General features: G+C 46.5%; 1 protein-coding gene across 1 annotated transcript in view; it reads right to left on the minus strand.

The window, feature by feature from the left end:
* Positions 1–26,414, minus strand: part of SRGAP2 (SLIT-ROBO Rho GTPase activating protein 2) — a 121,964-nt gene that overhangs the window by 57,686 nt on the left and 37,864 nt on the right. The window contains exons 3-4 of the mRNA XM_014955456.1: positions 17,554–17,746; positions 6,778–6,940 (exon numbers count right to left, since the gene is read on the minus strand). Of these exons, the coding sequence (XP_014810942.1) occupies positions 6,778–6,940; positions 17,554–17,746 (356 nt within the window). The remainder of the gene's footprint in view (positions 1–6,777; positions 6,941–17,553; positions 17,747–26,414) is intronic.

The raw sequence follows: 26,414 nt of genomic DNA on the forward strand, positions 1-26,414 counted from the left end.
CTTCTAGGGAAAACTCGAAGAGACAACAGAGAAAGGGTGATTAAAGGTACCGAATTAAAGAGACTGCTTCTCAGAAGGCTATACATGTATAAATAATACCAAGGGATCCCACTAAAACCATACATCCATAGGCAAGAAAACCCTGATAACCACGCAGGGAACAGGAAGGCTGTATCATGCAGAGAAATCAAGGGCCACATTGAAACGCACAGGTGACAGGGGGATGGAGTGAAAAGGGAGAAAAAGGGAAATCGAAAAGGGAACCAGCTCAAATGGAAGAATATTTTAAACACATGTCTATCAATATAAAAGAAAAGGGACACACTGTGGGAGGATAAGCAGGGAGCAATCAGAGGACTGCTCTCCACAAAAGCGGATGGAGGAGCGAAGAGGAGCTCGCTGGAGAAGAGGTGACCTTCCAGGAGAGGGAGAGGGGACCAGAACAGCACCGGCGGGTGGCACACGGGCTTTAAACCTCAACCTTGCACAAAACCCAGGGCTAAATCATTAACTGTTGGACAAATAAGAAAATATTACCTCTGTCCCAAGGCGTAACAGTTTGTTATTAGGACAATTCCACCAGTTCCCCCCACCACACACCTAGTTTTATTTGCTCGAGAGAGAGGTTATTTATTTCACCATTTATCTTCCTTTTCTGTTGTCCTAGCACAGAATTGTGCCGACACCGACCCTGGGGCTGAAGCCAACACCAGTTTCCCACCGAGGCCAGTGGGGACCCATCTGCGAGGCTGGTCCAGCAGGAAGGTCCTTTAATGGCATCTTTTACTGCGATGCAAAAGCGCTTCTTTGGGAGAAACCAAAACAAAGGGCAGGGAAAGAGTCCAGCGCTCAAAGAACACCTACACCTTAGGTTGCAGATCTCCAGTAAGAGATCTATTTGATGCCAACAGCCCAGAGCTCAGACACGTAAGGGATTTGCTGGGAGGGAGCGATGGAAGGCAGGAGCAGGGAGCAGCGGGGCTGCCACACGCCGTCCATCCAGCACCACTCCAGCACTGGCCTGCTCTTATCAGCACAGATACCTCTGAAGTGGCTGGCGAGGGCCCAGCCACCACCCAAACCAACGGGATCCTCCACAGCGTAACACAGCGAGCAATCAGAGGACTGCTCTCCACAAAAGCGGATGGAGGAGCGAAGAGGAGCTCGCTGGAGAAGAGGTGACCTTCCAGGAGAGGGAGAGGGGACCAGAACAGCACCGGCGGGTGGCACACGGGCTTTAAACCTCAACCTTGCACAAAACCCAGGGCTAAATCATTAACTGTTGGACAAATAAGAAAATATTACCTCTGTCCCAAGGCGCAACAATTTGTTATTAGGACAATTCCACCAGTTCCCCCCACCACACACCTAGTTTTATTTGCTCGAGAGAGAGGTTATTTATTTCACCATTTATCTTCCTTTTCTGTTGTCCTAGCACAGAATTGTGCCGACACCGACCCTGGGGCTGAAGCCAACACCAGTTTCCCACCGAGGCCAGTGGGGACCCATCTGCGAGGCTGGTCCAGCAGGAAGGTCCTTTAATGGCATCTTTTACTGCGATGCAAAAGCGCTTCTTTGGGAGAAACCAAAACAAAGGGCAGGGAAAGAGTCCAGCGCTCAAAGAACACCTACACCTTAGGTTGCAGATCTCCAGTAAGAGATCTATTTGATGCCAACAGCCCAGAGCTCAGACACGTAAGGGATTTGCTGGGAGGGAGCGATGGAAGGCAGGAGCAGGGAGCAGCGGGGCTGCCACACGCCGTCCATCCAGCACCACTCCAGCACTGGCCTGCTCTTATCAGCACAGATACCTCTGAAGTGGCTGGCGAGGGCCCAGCCACCACCCAAACCAACGGGATCCTCCACAGCGTAACACAGCCCCGCAGAGGGACGGGAAAGGGAAAACAGCATCAGCCGAAGCCACGGGCCACACAGGCTTCCTGTGACACCACGGATCCAAACACCCCAAACACAACCCCCCCGGCAGAGCCCTGTGGGACACGGGAGTTTCAGAAGGGCACTGATCGCAAGACTGACCTGTCCAGGCTCCACTGTCACCACGGGATTGTCAGAGCTGGAAGGGACCTTCTAGAGAACATCTCGTCCAACTCCCCTGCCAAAGCAGGGCTGCCCAGAGCACATCACTCAGGAGCATCCAGGTGGGGCTTGAAGATCTCCAGAGAAGGGGACTCCACACCCTCCCTGGGCAGCCTCTGTTTAGAAGGTATTTTCCAAACTAAAGTATAAAAAATTACGTTCCTCGGACTTTCAAATAATAAAGCGTCCTTGTTTTTAACACAGATCCACCGTGCATCACGAGACAAGGACAGGGAGCTCCCAAACCAGCAGAGCGACTGGCAGCACAATTCCAACAGCTACAATTTCCACTGGAAAACAGTGAAAAACAAGCTCCTGTGTTAAGCTGAACCCAGGGTGCCCTGAGAGCATCGTGGCTTATCAAGGAGATGCTCCAACCCCTCCATCCTCTTTGCTGCCCTACGCTGGACTCTCTCCAGCAGTTCCCTGTCTCTCTTGAACTGGGGAGCCCAGTACTGTATGCAGTATCCCAGTTGTGGCCTCCCCAGTGCAGAGCAGAGGGGGAGAATGACCTCGCTCCACCTCCTGCCCACACTCTTCCCTACGCAGTGCCCTTTGGACAACTGGTCCAAGAGAGCAAACCCAGGAGACTGAGGTGGAGAATCCTCAGGCAGAGACAGTGGCTGTAGAGCCAAATCTCATGTCGACACCTCCACCGATGCTCTGCTGGACACAGACCCACCTGGTTTGCCCACCTTTGCTGCACGACCAGCTCCCACCGCTCCCCTCCACATCTCCCCATGTCTCCTTCCCAGCACAGACCTTATCTCACCCGCCCAGGCCCTCGGCTGCCTTGGGGCTGGATTATGGCTGCGTTTCCATCGCTCTCATCTGGGAAAGCTCCCCACTTCAGAGAGAGCAAGATACAGCAGCTTGAGAATTCAGCAACAAAAGGCATCTTAAGTACATCCTTTTCACGCTCGCTCTCTCCTTCCCAGCTCACCTGCTCAGTCCCAGCAGGATACAAAGCACTGATTCCAGAAAGCCCTAAATTATAAATGGCCCAAGAAAAGGATCTCATGCCTCAGGATTTTATTTCCACTGCCCTCAGCAGACAAGGATCTCTATATCACTCTCCTCCCCGTACTTCACAGCATTATTTGCAACCCCGGGAGTAGTTCCTAAATGTAAGCGACTGCAAGCAGCCTGACACGTATAACTTGTTTTAGAAGGTATTTTCCAAACTAAAGTATAAAAAATTACGTTCCTCAGACTTTCAAATAATAAAGCGTCCTTGTTTTTAACACAGATCCACCGTGCATCACGAGACAAGGACAGGGAGCTCCCAAACCAGCAGAGCGACTGGCAGCACAATTCCAACAGCTACAATTTCCACTGGAAAACAGTGAAAAACAAGCTCCTGTGTTAAGCTGAACCCAGGGTGCCCTGAGAGCATCGTGGCTCAGGCTCTTCCTCCTGCAGGCTGCGTTTCATCCAACAGCAGGGCATTTCAGCGTGGCCACACGGATGCGTTAGAGCAGGCAGGGGGGGAACGAGCTGGAATGACCCCACGGCACGAGAGGGGCAGGAAACTCCGGTCTCCGAAGCCACACAGCCTGTTATTTCACTGACAAAGCCTGGCTAATTAGATCTGCGGAGAAGCTCCATACGTTTGGTGAGCTGCAGCACCGCACTCATCCAGCTCTGCCATCCAGAGCTCGTTCACATTTGGGTCCTGATTGGAACCTCCCAATTTGCCTTCCACAGCTTCACAGGAACTCTGGAGCAGGCACAGCAGCATTATTCTCCACGTAGGTCCTGTACAAACCACATCTGTTTCAAGACTACTAAAAAGTGCTCAGTTTTCAAAGCTGTCACATACTATGTTCTCTGTTAAAAAACAGGAAAGGATGTCTCAAAAGTTTAAAAAAGCATAGGAGAAGCTGAGGGGAGAGAGAGGAGAATATTCTTCTCAATTTTCTCCTTGTTAAGCTGAACCCAGGGTGCCCTGAGAGCATCGTGGCTCAGGCTCTTCCTCCTGCAGGCTGCGTTTCATCCAACAGCAGGGCATTTCAGCGTGGCCACACGGATGCGTTAGAGCAGGCAGGGGGGGAACGAGCTGGAATGACCCCACGGCACGAGAGGGGCAGGAAACTCCGGTCTCCGAAGCCACACAGCCTGTTATTTCACTGACAAAGCCTGGCTAATTAGATCTGCGGAGAAGCTCCATACGTTTGGTGAGCTGCAGCACCGCACTCATCCAGCTCTGCCATCCAGAGCTCGTTCACATTTGGGTCCTGATTGGAACCTCCCAATTTGCCTTCCACAGCTTCACAGGAACTCTGGAGCAGGCACAGCAGCATTATTCTCCACGTAGGTCCTGTACAAACCACATCTGTTTCAAGACTACTAAAAAGTGCTCAGTTTTCAAAGCTGTCACATACTATGTTCTCTGTTAAAAAACAGGAAAGGATGTCTCAAAACTTGAAAAAAAGCATAGGAGAAGCTGAGGGGAGAGAGAGGAGAATATTATTCTCAATCTTCTCCTAATAGGACTATTTTCCCTTTGGGCTAGCACGGTTTTAACTTCTGGTTGGAGGCACAAAAATATAGTCTCCCCGAGTCACCTAATTATTCCCCATCAATATTTAGAGACACTGATCAGAGGCACCACAGCATTGCCAGCGCCTTGCTGAGCTGCCCTGGATAAGTGACTTCATCCACTTGTCCCTGGTTTTTCACCCAGGCAAAGGCACCATTTGTCTGCTTGTGCTGCAGAGATATTCTGCAGCTTGTTTGTATACTGGGATACACTATTACACACCTGCTACAAAGGGCTTTTATAAATGGGTAGCATTTTTTTTTTTTTTTTAAATCCCTCGAATATAAAGCTGATTTGCAGTATTTTAACCACACAGCACATCTGTTTTCAGGCCTACAGCATCTTTTGTGCCAATTCACGCTGCTTCTTGCAGCTCAGGAAGGTAAGAGAGTCCAGTGGAAAAGCACAGGTAGCAGCAGATCCAAATTCAGCCCCATTTCTCTATTTATCAGCAGCTATCTCATCCAGCTCTGTGACACCGGATGAGGCAGGATGCAATTTTTGTTTTTAACCACCCAGCACAAGTGGAGCAGTAATTTAATACCTGCCTGGCCTTCAGCCAGCTTGGTGTGTCTGGCAAACAGTCAGACAACAAATAGTTGGAATTAAGCAACAAGTGCCTTTTGTTTGCAGAAATTACTACGGAGTTTGCACTTGATCTGTGAGAAAGAAACCAGAGGGGTATTTTGTTATGGTTGGTTACTTGTTTGTTTTGACTCAAGTCCTACTGCCCAAAATAAAGTAAAACAGGGCAAACCCCATGCTTATGGAAGGGGCTGAGAATTAAGATGCTCGTTTCCAGCCAAACTGGGATAATATCAATTTCCAGCAACTTCTTTGCTGAGGCATTTTCTCAGCCACCTTCTCCAAGCACAGCCCTTGTTGAAATTCAGTGGGGAGATTACTTATCCTTTGGAAGGATTAGAGGAATTGAAGAGTAACTGCCATTCCATAATCCCGTGTAAGTATCTAATCAACCATAATGTAATTACCAGAAAGTTTTAAAAGGTCAAAAAGGCCTTAGTGTGACATTACTTGAAAAAGAGAAGGTTCTGCTTGGGCAATGTCTCAAAAAAAGAAGTAGAAGAGAAACAGAGGGTAACACTTGAATATATTTTTCATACTCCATTTGTACCCTTTAAAACCTCAAGGGATTTGCAGAGGACGAGGAACACAGGAGTGAGCTCCCACTTGTTTTCATTCTCCTTTAGGAATCAGCTGCCACCACACACAACTGCCTGCCATAAAAGAGCAAGCACATCCCGCTCTCTAGGTAACACACAACGAGATGCTGCTCCTTCAAGTGCATCTTGACACGAAATATCACACACAATATTGAGCACTGTTCCTTTTCTAGCCATCTAAACAGGCTGCATTATGCAGACTCACTTTACCAGTTAAAGCACTAGAAATATCTGAACACTCTGCCTCAAGACAAGAGTGAAACACCAACGAGGCTTCCACTCACTGCCAACTGTACTAAATAGATTTTAATTTTAAAGTCACACACACTACTCACATGACTCTTTTTATTAAGAGCAGACTCCTAATAGGAAAATACCCTCCCACACAGTCCCACCTCTTTTTTCCAGGTGGAAATCAAGGAGAGGGAAAAGGGACAAGGCTACAAAAAAGATATAGCTGCTTTTTCTTTCTTTCTTTCCAGAAAAGGACAATACATCTCCTTATTATCTGGCATAGTAGGAATTCTTCCTATTTTTCCTTTTAACAGTAGTTTCTCCTCTGTGGCAGATATAAATTTGTCTTTGGAGAGTTGTTTCATTATTTTCAGAGTTGAAGATTTGGAGAGTTTCTGATTATTTAATAAAGTTTCAAAACTCAGACAAAACTGCAAGCAGGTGAAGAGGGAAAAAAAAAAACCCATGACCCAAATTTAGACAAATGAATTTCAACTAATCACTTTCAGGAAAATCCTAAAATTCTAGAACAAGAAAATAACTAGAGGAGTCAGAGGTTCAAGCACAGCTATACATGAAGAGGAAAAAAAGCCCCAGCGTGTGTTAGGCACAGTCAATAATAAATCAATCCACCAGAAGCAATAGTTCAAACTTTGCATTTCAGAAAGGCTGAACAAAAAAAAAAAATAAAAAAAAAGATGTGTTCTAGCACTCCATTACCTTCTTGAAGAGGCGCCCCGAGTCTTCGCTGACCTGCACGAAGCGTGGGATGATGTTGTTGAGATAGATGTCGCTGAGGGTGGTGTGGTCCCTGCTCTCCCGCTTCACCTGATTGAGCAGGAGATTCCAGCAATTGACCGGCGATAGCACATTCTGATCCTTCCTGTAAAGGACACAAAACAGAAACAAGAATTAGACAGAGCTACCTGAAGTGGACTAAAATGATTCTGTTCGTGATGTTCTGTGTATATAACCACTAGAAACCCAGCTACAGTCCCTATGGACCTGCAGAGGGAGAGGAGAGCAGAGAAAGGCTCTGAAACAGCTATTGCACATAAAGAAAAGATACCCTCGATTCCACAGACTACATCCACATGGCCATGGGCTTTTGGCCCCCAGCAAGCAGATCAGGCAAGTGCAAGTTACAGTACGCCAAACGTAGGCTCTAATTTTTTCTTTTGAATCCAAGAATTTGTGCATAAATTGCAGTTCCTGAGGGAGAGCGACGGCTCCAGCCTCCGACAGCAGGTCCCGCGGTGCCGTCTCGGGCATTTGCGACTCCACCACAACAAAAAGATCTCAAGCATCCAGTGAGCTAACTAGCATCTGCAGAGGAAACAAAATGTTATGTTTCATGTACAAAACCAATTATGTGCAAGCATCTATCTCTGTCCTGAGCAGAAGAGAGAGAGCAGCATCCACGCAACAAGCTTTATTTTCTCATCTTTGAACCTTCTCTGCCTTATTACGGCTGATCCTCTCTACCCACTGCAAATAAGCGAGACAAAGGGTGCAGGGGGAGGTGAGAGGAAGCCCCCTGTTTCTTCAGATCAACACATCACCTACTGAAAGGGGTCTAAGTCATTTCTGCAGGCACCATTCCATAGCAGAGAAAAGCCAGGACATCACCCATGATTTCGCATGGTCCTACAGCCGCCTTTGGAACCGGCGGACCCAGGTGTCCCCTCAATGCCCAACCATTTCCTTCTCTCTCTGGATCTGTTTGCCATTTGTTTACAGTACAATAATATTTATTTAGAAAAGAGAAAGTCAGGTCCTTGGCGGAAAGCCAAAGCTCTCGATTATTGTACACCACTGTATCGGTTTTCTTTCCTCTTAAAAGAAACGCGGCTTAATTTCCACTGAAAAAGGGACTGTTCTGCACTTAAAAGGCCAGCAATCGCTGCTGCAAGAAAGGCCTGACATTGTGAAAATGTGAAAATTAAGCCATGGCAGACTTTCATTACCCTTCCTGACACCAGCGGTTGGATTTGTAGTGCAATATGGACAATTTTAAATAAAGGGGAATAGTTTCAGAGCAGCTGATCTTGATGCTTTTGTTTCTTTTCCTTAAAAAAATAGAAAAGCTCAGGAAATGACTGCAGCTTGTGATGGGAACTGCTGCGAGGTTTGGAGAGTCTGTGCGTGTGTGTATAGTGGGAAGGGGTACGAAAAGGATTCTGGGCTTCTCCTGGTGTTTTGAGTGAGAAGAAGAAAAAAAAAAAGGAAATAAAGTGTGAGGAGGCAGAGATTTTATTTAGAGACAGTATTTTCCTTCGTACTCTCGTGTCCTGTATTGCAGATCCTGCTGACGTGCAAAACCAGATGGAATGATCAAAATGCAGAACTGCACAAGGTTGAAACTGCCAGATGTTTAGGCAGATAAATCACATCGCTGCCCCTCGATCTGCACTCAGTGTTTGCTGCACACCGTTTGGTTTGTTAATATGCCAGAGGGCTAATTAGTAACTGCAAGAACCGGCTAATTGTGAATGCAGAGGTACTGACCAGGCTGCAGCCAGCCCTCGGAGGGCACACGCGCGGAGAAGGAGCCGCACGCTCTGCTGAAACCAGAGAAAAACTGCCACTGCAAAGAAGGCAATAGACACATTAAGGTGTTTTTTATTATTTAGGTGAGACAAGAAACAAGACCCAGCTTTCTTCTGCTAAAGAGAGGGCAGGGGAAGGAAAGGCATCTCCGGAAAGAGCCCCCCGCAAGGAGCAGCGTGGGGTCGGAGGTGCACACCCCATCTCTGAAGGTGGAAGGCAAATTAACTAAGACGGTATTGTGGATGGTTGTAAAGAGAACTTTACAAAGGACGGTGTTAAAAGATGCTGAAAGTTGGTTGGTTTGCTCCTGTGATACAACAAGGCGACATCCAATGATATAAAAGGACTTCACACACTGACTTAGGATTTGCCCTCTAAAGCCAGAAGAGCTACAGCAAGTGAAAATTAATCAACTATCAAAAAAAAGTTTGGGAATGAAACTTAGGAACAAGAAGCTCAGACTCTCCACCAGCTGCTCTTGTTTTAGCTGTTTGAAATCCTGCCTCGAAACCCTGAAGAGCCCCGTTGCTGATTCATCTCTTCACTGCTTCACTCCTCTCCCAGGACCGGTGCGGCCACAGATCTCCCCGGGGCAGCCAGAAGCAGCCCAGCCACCTCATCTGCACAAACTGCCAGCCCCAAAGCACCCAGCTGTTTTGATCCTTAGTATCTCCCATTGCATTCTCCATCTCATCATCAATTTTTGCTGTCTGCTTCACTAAGGGCACCCAGGCTGATCACAGATGCTCCAGTGAGGTGTCAGTCCAACCCCACCTTGAGCGGGTGAGAAGAGCTCTGATGAAGGACCAAGGGTTAAGACTATAGAGAAGAACACCCAAAAGGGACCAGAGAGCAGCACGGAACGACTGTAGAGAGGTTGGTGCTGGTCTCTTCTCACAGGTAATTAGTGACAGAACGAGAGGGAATGGCTTCAAGCTCCAACAGGGGAGGTTTAGATTGAACATTAGGAAGGAATCTTTCACTGAAAGAGTGGTCGGGCATTGGAACAGGCTGCCCAGGGAGGGGGTGGAGTCCCCATCCCTGGCTGTGTTTAAGGGCCGTTTAGATGCAGTGCTGAGGGACATGGTGTAGGGGAGGACTTTGTAGAGTAGGGGAGATGGTTGGACTCGATGATCCCAAGGGTCTCTTCCAACCTCAATGATTCTATGATTCTATGACTGCCCTGCTTTCCAAAGGAAACTGAAGCACCAAATGGGACCCAGAAGAGCTGCAATAGTTAACAGGACAATTCCCAGCTGTCCAGGCTGCCCCACCACAGCACCCGAAGCTATTCTAAGGCAGCACATAGCAGGAATACCAGGAGCCCATGAAAAGGCTGGTGAGTAAAATTGCTGGTGTCTAATGGCGCCAGATGGGTTGTTGACACACTCCGTGTGGTTAGAGATGAAAGGCCATCCTGCGAGGAAAAAATAATCACAACCCCACATGCTTCCAACCCGCGCCTGGGATTGTCACCTTGGGCTCTGGGCAGCCCGCGCCGCACCCCGAGCTCAGCCCCACGCGGCCAGGGCTCTGCTCCCCACCACAGCCTTTCCTTTACATTCCTTTAATTTTCTTTGGTGGCTGTTGGTTTCGCTAACCCCTTCGGTACCTCGTTATAAAACCATCTCTCCAGCAGGTTCGGCGCTTTCACGGCAAGTTTTATACAGGGAAGGAAGCAAAAAACTCTCCTTTGTTATTTCCTAGTGACCATTTTCCTTGCTCTGGCAAAAAGCAGATAAAGGCAGGTCTTAAGACAGAAATGAAAGAGAAAAGGAAAGAGGCAGCAACTTGCTTCAAACCTTCCAAGTAGCCTTTAAAACTCCCCCCACACATTAACTGTTAAAGCACCTCTGAAAACGCAGCGTTTTTCTGGGGTGGAACACGGCAACAGTTTTCACAACACAGAGCAGAAGTTATACAACTGTTTACAACAGACCCTTTTCTACCGTAACCACAAGCAGATGGCAGAGAAGCAAATTGCGATTTTCCTTAACCATTTCCATTCTCAAAAGGCGCTGGCAAATACGCTCGGCTTCCAGTTTCACGTCACCACAGAGGAGGGATGGAAAAGGGGAAGAGAAATAGCAATAGGGACCACTGGGTCTCATCAGGAGTGAGCTCAACTTCCACAGATCCTGCAGCACGACTGGAGTCACTAATCACCCTTAAGAAGTAAAACTGATGAGATCAACCCAAAACTTGAGGACCTGGATACGAACTTTCCCAAAGCGCTGGAGATTTCACATTCCCAACAGCTCTTTGACTCCAACTTCCCCCACGAGGAGGAGGAGGAGGAAGATGCCAAGATCCAGGTTTATTTCAAGCGTGATTTATACTCATTTAAAGATGGTGTGACGATAGCGAATCTGGAGAGTTTATTTGGGTTAGCCTAAATTACACCAGATCACAGCAATCAAGGGTGTTTGGGAGCAGGAAGAGGAAGTTGTGCACAGATTTTTAAGGAACCACAAAGTATGAAGCTCTGTGGTTTCTCGGGTGTTATCTTGATCGGGTCCTGCGCAACTTCCACTTCAAAGGTTTCAGTCGGTCTCAAAAGATCAGAAGGGAAGATTGAGTCCCAAGTATCTGCAATGTCTTAATTAAATTACTCATTCATACAAGGAACTCTCAGACAACCCAAGATTTATCTGCTTTAAGGCAAGCAGAAGAGAGCGACAAGGGCTGGTGACATTTAGTTGGGCATTGCAGGGTAACTCCATCCAGAGCAACAGTAGAAAAATTATCTTAGAAAACAAAAACCTTCTTCACATTGGATTGAAAACAATACAAAAGGAGAAAAAAAAAAACCCAAAACAACCCCACACCCATAAACCAGGAATAGGAATTCTGGATTTCCATAAGGAGCACAAGATGAAGGAATGAGTCAGATGAGAATGAAAATATTACTAAAGAGAGAGAAACATTTACATTAATAAAGGCACATCACATCATCCATGTGAAGAGAAGACTCCTCTGAGCATCCTTCCTTTGAACTGAGGTTTCTAAAGCAAGTCTCCTGGTGGTACATACAAAAACTGAAGTTTCCTGTTCCACCTCCCTGCTCCCCCCAAATATTCGGGATCTGTTTCCTAGAGGTGTGCAACAGCCACTTCCAGACCTGGAACCCCCTGAAATAGTGCTCAGGATCCTGGGAACAGAGACTGTGATTTATTTCCCCCTCTGCAGAGTCCCCTGCATGTACCACCATCCAAAATCAACTGGGACCCGTGGGCTAAGGTCTCTGAGCCCCCCAGGGTGGGCACCCTGCAGTCCTGCCCTCATGCCCAGCTCACCTGAACCCTTGCTGAAATCAAGACACGAGGTGAAAGAAGTTATTTTCAGTTCTGTGCAACTGCCAAACCATCAGAGCTCGAGCTGGACCAAGTGTTAGAGACCTTATTGTTTCTGTATATACTGTATATACTTTGTAAAATCTGAATTTTCTCCTCTGCTGTGTGCTGTGTAAGAGCAGCTACAATCACACCAACCAACGCAGTGTGATACTGGGATCGCTGATACGATGAAAAACAGCACAAAGATCCTCCCTGGGCTTTTACATCAATTTTTGCTGGTCCTGTATCCCCAGCTCTCCGGGTTCACTGAGGTCTCTGAATAAATGAATGCTTCATGCTTAGAAAAATCTTCCAAATGTTGTTATTTGAAAGACTCAGGGGAAAAAAAACGTTCGGGACTCAGCTCCAACAAAAAGAATCACAGGTCAAAATAGCCTATGACAATATTTATCAATTAAAATGAAACAATAACAACAACAATGTAACTGAAGCCCACACGACCCAAATGTTTCACTGATCCATCCCTCCCTCCCTCCCAGCCTCTACCATCGCTCCTTTAAAGAAATCATTTCACTTTAAAGAAAACTAAAGTTGAACTTCTGTGCTTGATTTCCCCTCAGACTGTTCCTGACACAGCTCAGCGTTAACTGTAAATTTTGAGAATTACAAGCATGGACATACCCGCTGCTCCCTGCCCTGCTCCTCCAAAAGATTCCAGTTATGAACATCTGTTGTTTACAAGTGCTCAGCCTGGAGGTTGCCAGACTTATTCTGCATCTTCTACTTCAAGGCAAAGGCTGCCAGAAAGCCATCTGAATTTCATGCTGGGATATCCTGGACATTCAGCTCTCCAGCTGACAATTGCTACTCAGTATCCTGCTTCCAAAGATTATTCTGATTTAAAACATAGCCTTAAAATAGCATTGTCTTTTCTTTTTTTTTCTTCCTCTTTTTTTTTTTTTCCTTCCATGTCAGACAGCAAAAGTACATCACTCCATGCTTTGCTGTCCAGGTATTTTTGATTCAACACACGTGCCAAATCATTTTCAAAGCATAGATAAGTTTGCCCTTCATGAAGTGGCTTTTTTTTTTTGCCATAGGCTCCACATCCAGCCTCTTCTTTTCACCTCATCTTCATGATCTTTCATTTGGATGTGCTAAACCAAGGGGCTTCTAATTCTTTGTTACATGCTGTTATTTCTTCTGTGTTTGAGACCTGGTTTATGTTTTTCTATTGTAAACCTGGTCTCCTTTTCTTTCATTCTAAGTCTTGCTTAATGGTCCCTCAGTATTTCAGTAAAGGTTAAATGCTTCCTGTAATCCTTTTTTTTTTTTCCTTTCTTTCTTTTTTATCCAGTTTCTTCCTTCAAAAAAAGAAGGCGGCTTGCCATGGTTTTTATATTTCAATTATTAACAGATTATTTGAATAGGCAAATGCCTTTAGAACAAAATCGGATGACCCTAGGAGAGCTGAAGTCTGGGGTTCCAGGTCGCAGGGTGTCGGGGCCATGGGAGAGAGCCTTCCTCTGAGGATGGCCATCAGACCCGCACCCAGTGCCACCCAGGGACCCCCGGGACCCCCACCCCTGCAGGGACACCTGCTGAGATGGGTGCTGGGATGTAGCTGCTGCACAGGAGACCTCACATGAGGTCTCACATGTGACCAACAAGCTCTTGTAACACCAGGAGTTACAGGACTTGGGTTGAGAAATGCCTTTTTTTTCCCCTTCAGACCTTGCATCTTGTGCAGGGATATTTACTAACGGGTACTGAGAATCCTTACCAAATAGAGATGTTTTTTTATGACTATTCTCCTTAATAGTCTTCTAATTGAAAAACCATTTTTAAAAGAGACTAGGCAAAGAGAGGCCTAACAGCCACGGTGGAGTAGTTAAAAGCAAGTAAAACCTGGGATATATCCAACTGTCATCAACTCCTGTGTCACCTTGGCTAAGCCAATCTGTTCCCCTTCTTCGAAGGCAGAAAATGAGAATAACATACACCTACCTCTGCAAATCATTTTAAGATGCTCCTGTAAAGCTACCTTCAAACTGTGCAACGTGCAAGCACCCTTTTAGCTCATCCCTGACCATGGGGTTTGCTGTCAAGACCCAACCACTGACACTTCAAACCCTGTATGGACAAGGCAGCCACCTGAGCCGCTTACCCTCTGCTGTGGCCACATCTAAGAGGAATAAACCCCCTGCAAGGCATTTGTTGGAAACCCCACAGGAGCCCACACCTCCCACTGCCCTCTCCTCTGTGTGTCTGCTTTTACCAGCTCGGAGATGGACGGTGGAGGAAGCCACACAATCCAATTCCAAGGGTCAGACTGAAGCCTCCTGCCCTTGACGGCATCCCCTTAAAAGCACACATGGAGAGCAACTTGGCAATGCCATAATAGCTATGGGGTATGAAAGCACATGCAAATTACAGGTTACTGCCTGACTGATTTCCTCCTTGACAGTGTGTTATGAGATCTAAAACCAGCAAGTGACATGGTAAGCACTGCCTGAATGATACGGTACCTCCCGACGTAATTATCATGTTATCGGAAGAACATGCTATTACTGTATATTTATAGGGTCACAGCCAGGCAATTACAGAGTGGCCACCCGCCTGGGCGCATCTTGTAGCGTGTAATACCAGGCTCCTCGGGAGAGATCTGATGGTTGGCTTTGATCAAACAGCCTTTTGGGGGCTTCCAAACGGGATTACAGCTTCAGCGGCCGCGGAAAAGGCAGCAGAGAAGTTCCTCGCTGCTCTTCAGACAGAGCAGTGTCAGGGATAGGTAATTATAATTGGAATTGCTTCCTCACTGATCCCCGTGGCATTCTGACACGCTGCTGCCTCTTCCAGCCAGCAGACGGAAAGGACCAGAGGAGGAAGAGCTGGAGCTGCCCAGGACAGAGGGCTTTATCCCCATCTGCTGCGCCAGACACTGCCCACGCACCAAGCAGCCCCGACTTGCTTTTTCCCCTTATTTCTACTCTTGACCAAATTAATAACCTGCACATTTAGGACTCAAACCTTGCAGGGGTAACATAGTCCAAGAACAAGATGTTTTTCTGCCAGGAGCTCCCTGCTGCTGATGGATGTGCAACCAGGAGCCCGAGCATTGTTATTCCCTCTTGGCAAAGCCCAGCAAAACTGGTGCTCAGGAACAGGTTTTGGAATATTCCAGGCAATGCCCTGGACTTGACCAGAAACACAAGGACACTTAATTCATAAATTCAAGTGAACATTTTATGAGCTTATAAAATCACCTGTCCAATTCAGGCTACACTCAATAACTACAATATTTGAGGTCAATTTTGTCCAGATCCAAACTTCGTAAAGCTTATCTAAAATACAAACAGCTCAAAAGCCAGGGGCAGGGGGCAGTGAGGAAAATACATTAGAACAAACAAATGCTAAAATGTTAAACAATGTTAAAAACCCAGCAATATCACAGCCAGCGTATTTAATTCACATGAAGCAAAACAATGTTAAAAACCCAGCAGTAGCACAGCCAGCGTATTTAATTCACATGAAGCATGACACCAGGGAGGATTCTGCTCAACTGTGGTAAAACCTTCCAAATTAAAAATTCACTCTAAATCTCAAAATAGGATGTAAGGTATATACACCTTTCCAACACTGAAAGCTGAGTACAAAAGCGTTTCTGATGTTTCGTATCATGTAATATAAAGGAAATCACCTCAATTTTCACCAGGAATAACAACAAAATAAACTGAAAAAGACCAATCCTAGTGCAGAAGAAAATTATAGTGCAAGACATCATTTCTTTAGTGCCATCTTAAAGGTTTTATGCAGAATATGCGCAGCTTATAGTTACAAGAACACTTTCACTGTAAAGGAAAAGAAAAAAAAATACTTAAGACAATTACAGCTCCATAAATATGCAGAGTAACTCTTCTCCAACCTGTCAAATGGCTGTGCTGGGGAGCTGTGCCTTCCCGACAATGCCACACAATGTGCATTTTTAAATGAGAACTAAAAGGTAAATGACATCAAAGCTGTGCAGAAAGGGAACTAAAATGGTGCCGGCTTAATGGCTTTCACAAAAAGAGCTTCTGGTGGAAAGGGAAAGCTGCTACATCCCCTCATCCCTCCGAACACAGCAACAACACAAAAACAAAAACACAGATAATGGCCAGCCCCAACCGATGCTAAAAGTGACCCTGGGCTTTGGGTGGAGACAGACCCAGATGGATCCTCTCAGAGCGATCTGTCCAAGGCAGGAATGATTCAGCCCCAAAAGCTGCTCTTGCTCCGTGTTTTCCCCGGCTGCTGCCCTGACAACAAAACCCCACCAGCTCCTGCGCCGCCCAGACCAGCTCCAGCTGCCACCTCCTCACTGGGCTGATGTCCCCGTGCCATGCAGCCAGTACCAGCCCCTTCTTCACCCCCAGGTCCTCTCCTACACTCCCTTCCCAGGAAAAGCCCATCCCTTCCTCCAGGCAGGAGCAATAGTAAATCTGAAGGCTTTAAATCCATGCAACCACATTCAATATGCATTAGTCATAGAATCACAGAATGGTTTGGGTTGGAAGGGACCTTAAAACCCACCCAGTGCCACCCCCTGCCCTGGGCAGGGACACCTCCCACCAGACCAGGTTGCTCCAAGCCCCCTCCAGCCTGGCCTTGAACCCCTCCAGGGATGGGGCAGCCACAGCTTCTCCAGGCAACCTGGGCCAGGGTCTCACCACCCTCACACCAAACAAGTTCTTCCCCACATCTCAGCTCAATCTCCCCTCTTTCAATGTTAAACCCTTTCCCCTTGTCCTATCACTCTACTTTCTGATAAAGTCACCCAACTCAAACAGAGAACAACCAAAGCAGCACGGTCAGACCTACCTGTAATTTTGATAAAGTCACCCAACTCAAACAGAGAACAACCAAAGCAGCACGGTCAGACCTACCTGTAAATGATGCTTCAAGCATGTGAGACCATTGTTTATAAGGACATCTTTAAATTTTAATTGTGTCCCACCAGCTTAGTATCTAGGGATTCCCCTTCCCAAATGGCACCGCTCTATTTGCAAGTACCATTGGCCATATTTCTCTACTGTTTCAAAGTGATAGTAGCAGAGATACAACACTCTTAAATCCTACACTGAGGATGTGTAGGACACTGAAAACAGAGTGCTGCAACAGCAAATCACAGCATACAACAGGTTAGAACAGTTACTCTTAAAAAAAACAGACCAAAGCCACTGGCACTGAAGGAAATCTTGGCTTTCTCCATCTAAACAGAACACCAAAAACAGAGTGCTGCAGTGGCAAATCACAGCATAGAACAGATTAGAAGAGTTACTCTTAAAAAAAACAGACCAAAGCCACTGGCACTGAAGGAAATCTTGGCTTTCTCCATCTAATTTGGTGTACAGTTTTGCCCACATTCCCAAGAAAATTACTCCTTTTACCATTCCATTCCCTACTGCCAACTTATGACCTACCAGGAATTATGGTGAGACATGAAATGGGTTCTGTGTTTAGCACAAACTTGGGAAACATGTGATTCTGACATTCACAACAGTGCTGGTGCCTACATTCACTGTATCTGCTCTCTTTTTGCATTCCTACCCTTGCAACCACATCTCCAGGGGGGAAAAAAAGGGGCAAAAACAAAAGGCAAATACTCTACTTGAATTGCTGGTCTTTGGTGCTCCTAGTTTTAGCCAGGAATCTCTCAGCCAACTTCTCCAAATTCCTTGAGTAATCCATCTCAATCTCTGCCTTCTTGCGGAAGAAATCCTGCAAGTCCTGCAGTAACTGGACCCGAAGCTCACACTGCTGGTCAAGGCATTTCAGCTGCTCTACCAATTGGGCACGGATCTCTGTAACAAATAAAAGCACTGCAGATTAAACAAAATCCCATTAGAGAAAACACCATAAAAAATTCTCCAGTAAAATATAGTTAATAATATGTTCCCTCATTAGTCATATGTCAGCAAAGCTCCGTTATGATTAACCGTATCTGCAGACAGAAGGTGATTGCATTTCGGATGGACCGGTGGCAGGAAAGGTACCCAACAACCTGTGATTGAGTGCACACATCCACAAGGAAAGCTTTACTGCCCCAAAGAGCATCAGTTACAAGTGTCAAGTGCATTTCTGGCATCCAGAAGAGGTGGTCACTGCCTAAAAATGTCCTGAATCTCAGTCTGCACAAAGGACCAAATGCTGCAACGCCCCACGTCAGCTCCGAGAATCACTTTGGGGAATTTCTATCAGATTCCTTCACAGACTACTCTTGATGCAGAAACAAGACGTTGCACATACTGGGGCACTCCCCAAAGGCACCAATTTGGGATTATTCAGTCAGTTGCAGAGTCTCCAGCTGTGCAGCTCATTATAACCCAAGCCATCCGAACAGATAAAGACACCCCTTTGGAGAGCCAGCGTGACAGCACCTCCCATTAGGGAATTAGCTCCAGGAAGACTATTTTTTATTCTTAAAACACCTGCAAGTAACATATCTATGCCAAAACGACCCATAAAGCACATAGATATAGGTGTTAATATTATTATTAGGCATAATTGTTACTGAAGAGATTTATTTGTATTAACACAATATTTTACAAACAGTTTTCAAACATTTTGCAAATATGAAAAGTTCCCACTTTAGCCCTTTAAGCTGGGGTGTTCTTCTCCTTATCTTACCCTGAATTTGAGGGACAGAGCAGCGAAATGACTTGCTCACAGTCAAAGAGAGCAAGAAAACATAGCAGAAGTGTCAGCCTCAGTCTAAAAAATGCAGAAATATTCAGTGATGCAGACAGTAAAGGTTACTTGGCTTTTACACAGGCAATAAACTCAACGTGAAAACAATAAAATATGCACTTTCATCTAAAGGTCTGTGAGGATTATGCATAATTGTTACTGAAGAGATTTATTTGTATTAACACAATATTTTACAAACAGTTTTCAAACATTTTGCAAATATGAAAAGTTCCCAGTTTAGCCCTTTAAGCTGGGGTGTTCTTCTCCTTATCTTACCCTGAATTTGAGGGACAGAGCAGCGAAATGACTTGCTCACAGTCAAAGAGAGCAAGAAAACATAGCAGAAGTGTCAGCCTCAGTCTAAAAAATGCAGAAATATTCAGTGATGCAGACAGTAAAGGTTACTTGGCTTTTACACAGGCAATAAACTCAACATGAAAACAATAAAATATGCACTTTCATCTAAAGGTCTGTGAGCGCTCAGACTTTGGAGGTGCCTGCTATTGCTTGACTGTTACTGCTGCTCTTTCCAAAGGTTTTCGGGGATGTGCTGCTCCAAACGGAATTCAGAATCAGCAATAAAATAAGTACCAATCAGGTTTTCAGCACGGGCAGCTTTGTTTGTGTCTGTGCATCGCAGCTGCAGGCACCCCCAGCATCGCCACCGCAACGGAACACGGGGAAGGATCATTTCCCAAAGGTAATTTTTTTAATCCACTACTTCATTGCTAATTCCTGAGACACGGAATATTAGAGGGCAGCTTGGCCTCCTCGGTGTGCCTGTCCCTTTGCCCAGAAAAAGGGTAACCATCTGGGCCTGCGGGTGCTTTGCTCTTGCCATACACCCCGAGCATCGCTTGCCTTGAATTGTGCTGACACCTCCAGGAACAAACCCCTGGGGGGTCCAGGATTTGCAATAAAGAAAACATGCACCTTTATTTTGGTGAGTCAAAAAGCCAGACCAGGGTATACAAATACGGCTCCTAGGTATTCTTGCCAAACAAAAAAACAAACAAACAAAAAAATATTGGAAAAAATGTGGGGTTTTTAAGCTTGAGGATGACCGTGATGGGCGCTGCAGTTTGGTGGTACCACTCCAGGTGGGAGATACTTCACACACCGCTCTCCTGCTGAGCAGCAGCGAGGAGGAGTAGCCTTTTCCTTTAGTAAGAAATGCGCTATCAGCACTTTTTCCATAGAATTCTGGCAGGCTGAGGGAGCTGGGGTTGCTCAGCCTGGAGAAGAGGAGGCTTCGGGGAGACCTAATAGCGGCCTTCCAGTACCTGAAGGGAGCCTACAGGAAGGCTGGGGAGAGCCTGTTTAGAAAGGCCTGCAGTGACAGGACGAGGGGCAATGGCTTCAAGCTGGAGGGGAACAGATTTAGACTGGAGATGAGGAGAGGGTTCTTCACTGTGAGGGTGGTGGAGCACTGGAACAGGTTGCCCAGGGAGGTGGTTGAGGCCCCTTCCCTGGAGATATTCAAGGAGAGGCTCGACGAGGCCCTGGGCAACCTGGTCTAGTTGGGGGTGTCCCTGCTGACTGCGGGGGGGTCAGACTAGATGGCCTTTGGAGGTCCCTTCCGGCCTGGGCAATTCTATGATTCTATGAATTCAAGCCGGTGTTTCGTGGGGTGCAGCGACAGCTGATGGGGCTGTTGGGGGGAACAACACCCCACTCGGCCCCAGCTCATGGGGGCCCTGGCGCTGGGCAGGAGAAGGGCAACCCTGCTCATCTTTCAAACACACACCGCACACTCCTTCGCCACAAAATAAGATCAAGAATGCAGGAATTTCCTGAGGCTTACTGGGCTTCCTAGAGTATAAAGTGTCTGCTTGTTTTCCCATTGCTTACACAAGCAAAAGATTATTTTTTTTCCCCCCGGACTCACTGGGAGAACACACCAGGGCAGAGCCAGGGGCTGGGGGCTCCAACCCGCCTGTCACCACATTATACAAGACCTTCTCGTGTCTGAGGCACAACCACCACTGCAGTTTTGCATTCACTGCTTTCTTTATTTTCATCTTTTCATTTACACAGGTTATTAGGTCAACAGCCACTTTAAACACCAAAAAGCCTTCCTCCTCCTTTCCTTCTCTAAAGCTTGTAGACCTTGGCGATCCCACCCATTGTGGTCGGTCAAGACAAGGAACAGCATCCTGAAGGCTCTGCTCCTGCTGCCAATGCTTCAAGTACCTGAAGGTGAATAAACACCTTGAGTTCAAGGTCAGGATACCTGTTGAATTAGGATTAAACACCAGGTATTCTTATTCTCCACACAAAGCCTTGCCCTGTATTGCAGAGCCCTTTCTATTGTATTTCAGACTCACGTGGCTGACAACTGCATAATTAAAATGTCCCTGGTAGCAACAGAAAAGTTTTCCAGCCATTTACAGACTTCCATCACCAGATCATAAAGTCCCTTAGGTGACAGAGGGACACACATTGTACAACGTGAGACAGTTGCATAATTTTAACTTGTATCCTTTTTGCAACTACCATTTCAGCCTTCCCTGTGGCACTCTGCAGGCACGGCCAGTTTTTAATGAATTCAAAGGGTAAGGAAGGATCTTCAACCTCCTGCATTTTAGTCACATTTGTCATTGTCAACATTTATCATCTATTTGACTTTTTTTTTTTCCCCTCCCTTTTTAAACTCTGAAGCATATAGAGTATTGACAGGCACACATGATACTGTGTTATCGTGAAGGTAATTGTCCCTGAATAAAACACTGGTATTTAAGTGATGGGACCTCTAATGCTTCCATGGAAAGGTCATCACCAGTAGCTTCCAGTAGCAGGTTAAGAGACATGCTACATTTCAACCTACCACCACATCTGGTCTTATCTTTAAAAAATATGGATGATCTTCATGCATTGAGTGTTCCTGCTTGAAAGAGCCCACAAATTTAAACTGGATGAGCATCCGGATGGCTCGTTACATGACCATTGCAAGGTCGCAAAACACTCCTACCCTACAGTCTTGAGAAGGATCCACTAAATGAAATTAATAGCAGGTTATCCTTTCATTTTAAAATGTGATACTTTCTTTACACTTGAGCGGATTATAAGAACTGTGGTACGATTATGACCTTTACTCAACTACACCAAGGAGGAAGGGGTTTCTGCAAAGCTCCTGGCAGAGACCTGTTCATGAAAGATCCGTGCTCAGAGCAGGTGGACGTGCACACTCTGACTGCAGCTACATCTGGATCTGCTACAGCACACAATGCTCAGCTTTTGAAAAAGAATTTACCAAAATGATTTTCTTTGAGGCTTAAGCATCCTATAAACTAAAGTTGGAAGTAAGGGAACAAAGGAATTTCTCTACCAACATGTTTGCTCTTCAGCAGGTGATGTACAGGGCCAGAAGGATGGACTTAGACCAAGAGATCTCCTTGCCCAGCACCTCACACACTCCGAGCAGCGTTCCTCCTCCGAGCAGGACCATCTCCCTGGGCAGGGTTTCAAGCTCTTCCCAGCGATAAGGGCTTTAACTGCTCCAACTGGATAACGACAGGGTGAATCACAGCCTGCACGGCACCGAGCACCAGGAGAAGGCACGAGCAGCCCGAGCTGCTTTCCAGTATCTGGCTGCATCTCCACGGATCTGCTCTGTAGCTTTCCCAAGATGTTCCCACCCCTATCCCAAATGCCACGCTGTGTAAAAAAGATGACAAGCTTGGGAAAGGAGTGGGATGACAACAAAACAGAACCACCAACCCCCAGCTCCCGCCCAGATTAAACAGCAATCCTCTCACCCACACAAATCCGCTCCAACTGCCAGAGAGAACTCCAAAACCATCCGCGCTCTCACCGCGACGGAGTGGTCCCCCACGGCTGAGGACCTCCCGTGTTAACACCACGGAAGCTCAATAGGAGCAGGAAGCACATCAAAATAAAGCAAAACAGAATCAAACCACGACTGGGAAGGTGGAAGTCAGCAGATTCAAAACCTCTGAATCAAACCACGACCAGGAAGGTGGAAGTCAGCAGATTCAAAACCTCCACGTGTAGCTTGGTTGCCCCTGATTTCTCAGACCCTCGCCCAGCACAGAAGCAGCAATTACGCTGAAGGATTGGAAGTCACCAAGCATTAAATTGCACGCGTGGCTCTAACACAATCTTATCTTTCTGGCTACTCAGCAGCCTATGAAAGACAAAGCAGCCCAAAATGAGAAAAATCCCTACTTCATACAGATTTCAGTGATTTCAGACCTGGCACCTTGCCTGTGTTCAGCTCCTTAAATTCCCAAGAGCTGCCATGCATGTGGGTCCCCAGGGCCAGAGCAAGGCACAGTGGCTCAGCATCCACCTGCCCCTCTTAACCTAAATCTTGGTGGGTTTGGCAAAGATTACCGTTTAGTTTGAAGTTAACACCCCATTCAGCTTCAAAAAATTCCAACCAACCAACACGACAGCTTCGAGTGGAAGTTAAAACCATTGAAATATATAAATAAGCTTGGGAGAACGCTTTGGATTACGTATTTTGACATATTCCCAGCACATTACTAATTGCTCAGAATTGTTCACATTTCCCCTTGCCATCATCCAGCAGGAGGGCTCTATTCCAAAAGTGAAAGGCTTTGTAGTTTGGTGAAAACAGCCTCAGTATTTTGGTAGATGATTACAAACAGGGCTGTGACAAGCGACAGACAACAGCCCCGTAACCCTGACTGTGGCTGGGAGGTTTCATGGCTTAGAAAAGCTTTTTTCCCAATAAGAGTGAGAATTTCACGGAACAAAGTGCTCCACAAGCTGAAAGCTGTCCATCACGGCAGCCTTAAGAATCTCCCTGGTAATCTAAAAAGTAGGCTTTGAAGTGAAAATGATATAAGAGGAGGAAATACAGTCTTTTGTTTAAGAGCAGAGCCAGGAGGGAGATTCAGGTTCATAACGCTGTCAGAAACCGCATGCCCTGGAAAAGGTACATTTTCCTTTAAAAAACAGGATATTCTTTACCCGTTTGAGAAATATTAGTATTGAGTAACACACATTGACAAGAATCCCTTTAGAGTTACAAAGACAAACAGAACTGTAGGAGACAGTAGCTGAAATTCCTTCTAATAGAGATTGCTGAAGCTGTTTGGAGGTGTAAGGAGCGGATGAAGTTTTGCATTAGCGAGGGCAGAGAAGAGGAGGCGAGACATGCTTAAAAGCAAAAATTAAGGCGAGCCTCAGTGAAGTACCGAGGACTCTCATCTTTCATTTTCATACCTACATCACGGTATATTTGCATCGCTAATTACTTGTGTCTACCAGCTTTTCTAGGCACACCACCAGTGTCACTTTGGGGAGCGAGGAGCTCTCTTTGGGGGCTCCCTGCCTTTGCTGCAGTGGGTGATGCCTCCCCTCAACGGGGAGCCTGAAAACCTTAAAACTCTAAGCACCCTTCAAGTAGAACCCCATTGAACACGACAAGCCTGTGCGTTGGTTTTCCAGACCCATACAACAACAAAAACCAACTCATCTGCAATTCACAGACTGCAAACTGATGCAAGGCTTCAGATCTGCAAAGCTTTTAAATAAATACTCAAAATTATGCAATTAAACATGTTGACGAAGTTGCCAAGGCATTTAATCCACGCAGAATTCAAATTAAATATTTAGATTTTTTAATTTTTTTTTTGTCTAATGAAATAGCCACAAAAGCCTCCTTTGCTATTATCAAAACACAGTCCGCGCTGTTGCCTTTTCAGGGAGGATGTTTAAAAACAGAATCCAGATTAAATTACCCGGTGCAGGGATTCACTGCCCTGATTCCAAGCACAGAGCCCGGGTGACTCCTCCCGTGAGCGAGAGCAGGCAAAGTCCTCCTCTCAATAACTAACCCCCGATAAAGGGAACGTGCCCGAGTCCATCAGGCAATATTATATCTTTACCTTCCACAGCTGTTTATTCCAAACAAATAAAAGTTTATCAAGACAGGCAACCCACACGCGAGCAGCAGGAGCGTTACAACTCCTCCTGCCCACAGGAAGCTTCACAGCTATTTTAGGACTGTCCGTGCTCAGTTAAAGGTTTCCCCCCTAGATGACATCAAGCCAAAAAAACAAAAACCAAAACCTCAGACAAACCTTTGCTTTCGCTTTCCCATTTTCTGAATGGTAGAGCAAATACTCTGGGCAGATAGTAAAACTATGTTTTATCACTGTTTTGCAGCGTGGATTTATGCAATAAACAATTTCAAAGTCATTTTGACGTATGGACTATCAGTGTAATCAAGAGCAATGCACACACCCCCCAGTTCATATTTTCAGTGCTCAGAAGACATTTGGAGGTGACGGTCTCTTCGTAGCCTCCAGGAATGAGCATCCCCAGCAGGTCCCCAGGTTGTCTCTGCCTCTCCTCTCCGGGAGGCAGAGATCGCTTTGGGCCCATTAAGCAACCTGAAATAACACCTTCTCCAAACAACTTTTTAATAGTTATTTGACCGGTTCCCTCTCACGCCAGGTGACAAAGCCAACACTTGGCCAAAAATCTGCTGAACATTTTTAACACAAGGGCTTTTTCCTGCTGTAAAAGCCCTTTCCCCTTCTGGCCCAGGACACTCCAAGTCTCCCTGAAGCACCAGACTCTGGTCCCCTTCTTCACTCTCTCCTACTGACCACTCAGACCTTCCTCCCAGGAAGAGGAGATTCTTTCCTCAAACCCTGCTGTGTTTGGTACAAAGAGAGGCTGTTGGCAGTGCGAGGAGCTGGGACGCGTGCTCCCAGTTATAGGAAGTCAACAACAGATAATAAAGGCACTAAGGAATAAAGCTAAGCACATGCTGGACACATTTTCAATCAAATTCCTCTCGATTTCTCACGAAACCAAGGCTACCACTAAACTGTAAGTTTTTAGATCCTTTCTGGGAGCGAGGACAGGAGCGGGGATTTCCACTGGGTATTGCACAAGGCGCTCACACCCCAGGGAAGAGCAGTTTAACTCCTGCTTCTCCACCAGCCCCGGGACCCCCCCTGTCCTCCCCGACCACCCTCCCCTTTCCAACGTGGGCCTTGCTGCCCAGCACACTATTGACCACTGTTTAACATTTTAAACACCTCAAGAAAGTATGAATCATGGAATGGTTTGGGTTGGAAGGGACCTTAAACACTACCCAGTGCCATGCCCTCGGCAGGGACACCTCCCACCAGCCCAGGTTGCTCCAAGCCCCTTCCAACCTGGCCTTGAACCCCTCCAGGGATGGGGCAGCCACAGCTTCTCCGGGCAACCTTGTCCCAGAAGGAATGACATATCCAGTCTGAGGAAGGCTCACCAACCAGCCATCATCTTGGACTTCCCTAGGGAGCATCACTGCGAGAATTAATGGGACTGACCAGAAAGTGTGGGAAATGTGCAGAAACACCCTTCAGAGCCAGGTTAATTCATTTGCAAGCAATGAGCCGCCGGGGCGTGGGGCGGAGGGAGGGGAACCAGGGACTCCCGGCTCCTCATTTCAAAACAGGAGGAGATTTGAATGAAGAATGCGGTACCGCAGTGTTTCAGGCTGCACAAAGGAAGTTAAATTCCTCTGAGAAGGGAGAGGCTGGCACTGGCTTTCAACAGAAATGTCTATTTATTCTAGACTGGAGATCCATCAGGAGGAGACGGCAGAACAGGTCCCCGAGACAAAAGCCGAGTTAAGATGCTGCTGATCCAGCTGAGCTCCAGTGGCACGGAGGGATGGGAAATCACTGCACAGGACAGGCTTCATTCACCTCTTGATGCTATCACCAGTGTGCTCCACAGAGAGCAGGTCGGAAGACCACGTGTTATTGACAAAATCCAGAAGAAAAAAAC

Source organism: Calidris pugnax, unplaced genomic scaffold, assembly GCF_001431845.1.
Source record: "Calidris pugnax isolate Ruff unplaced genomic scaffold, ASM143184v1 scaffold215, whole genome shotgun sequence".
In the NCBI taxonomy this organism is placed as follows: domain Eukaryota; kingdom Metazoa; phylum Chordata; class Aves; order Charadriiformes; family Scolopacidae; genus Calidris; species Calidris pugnax.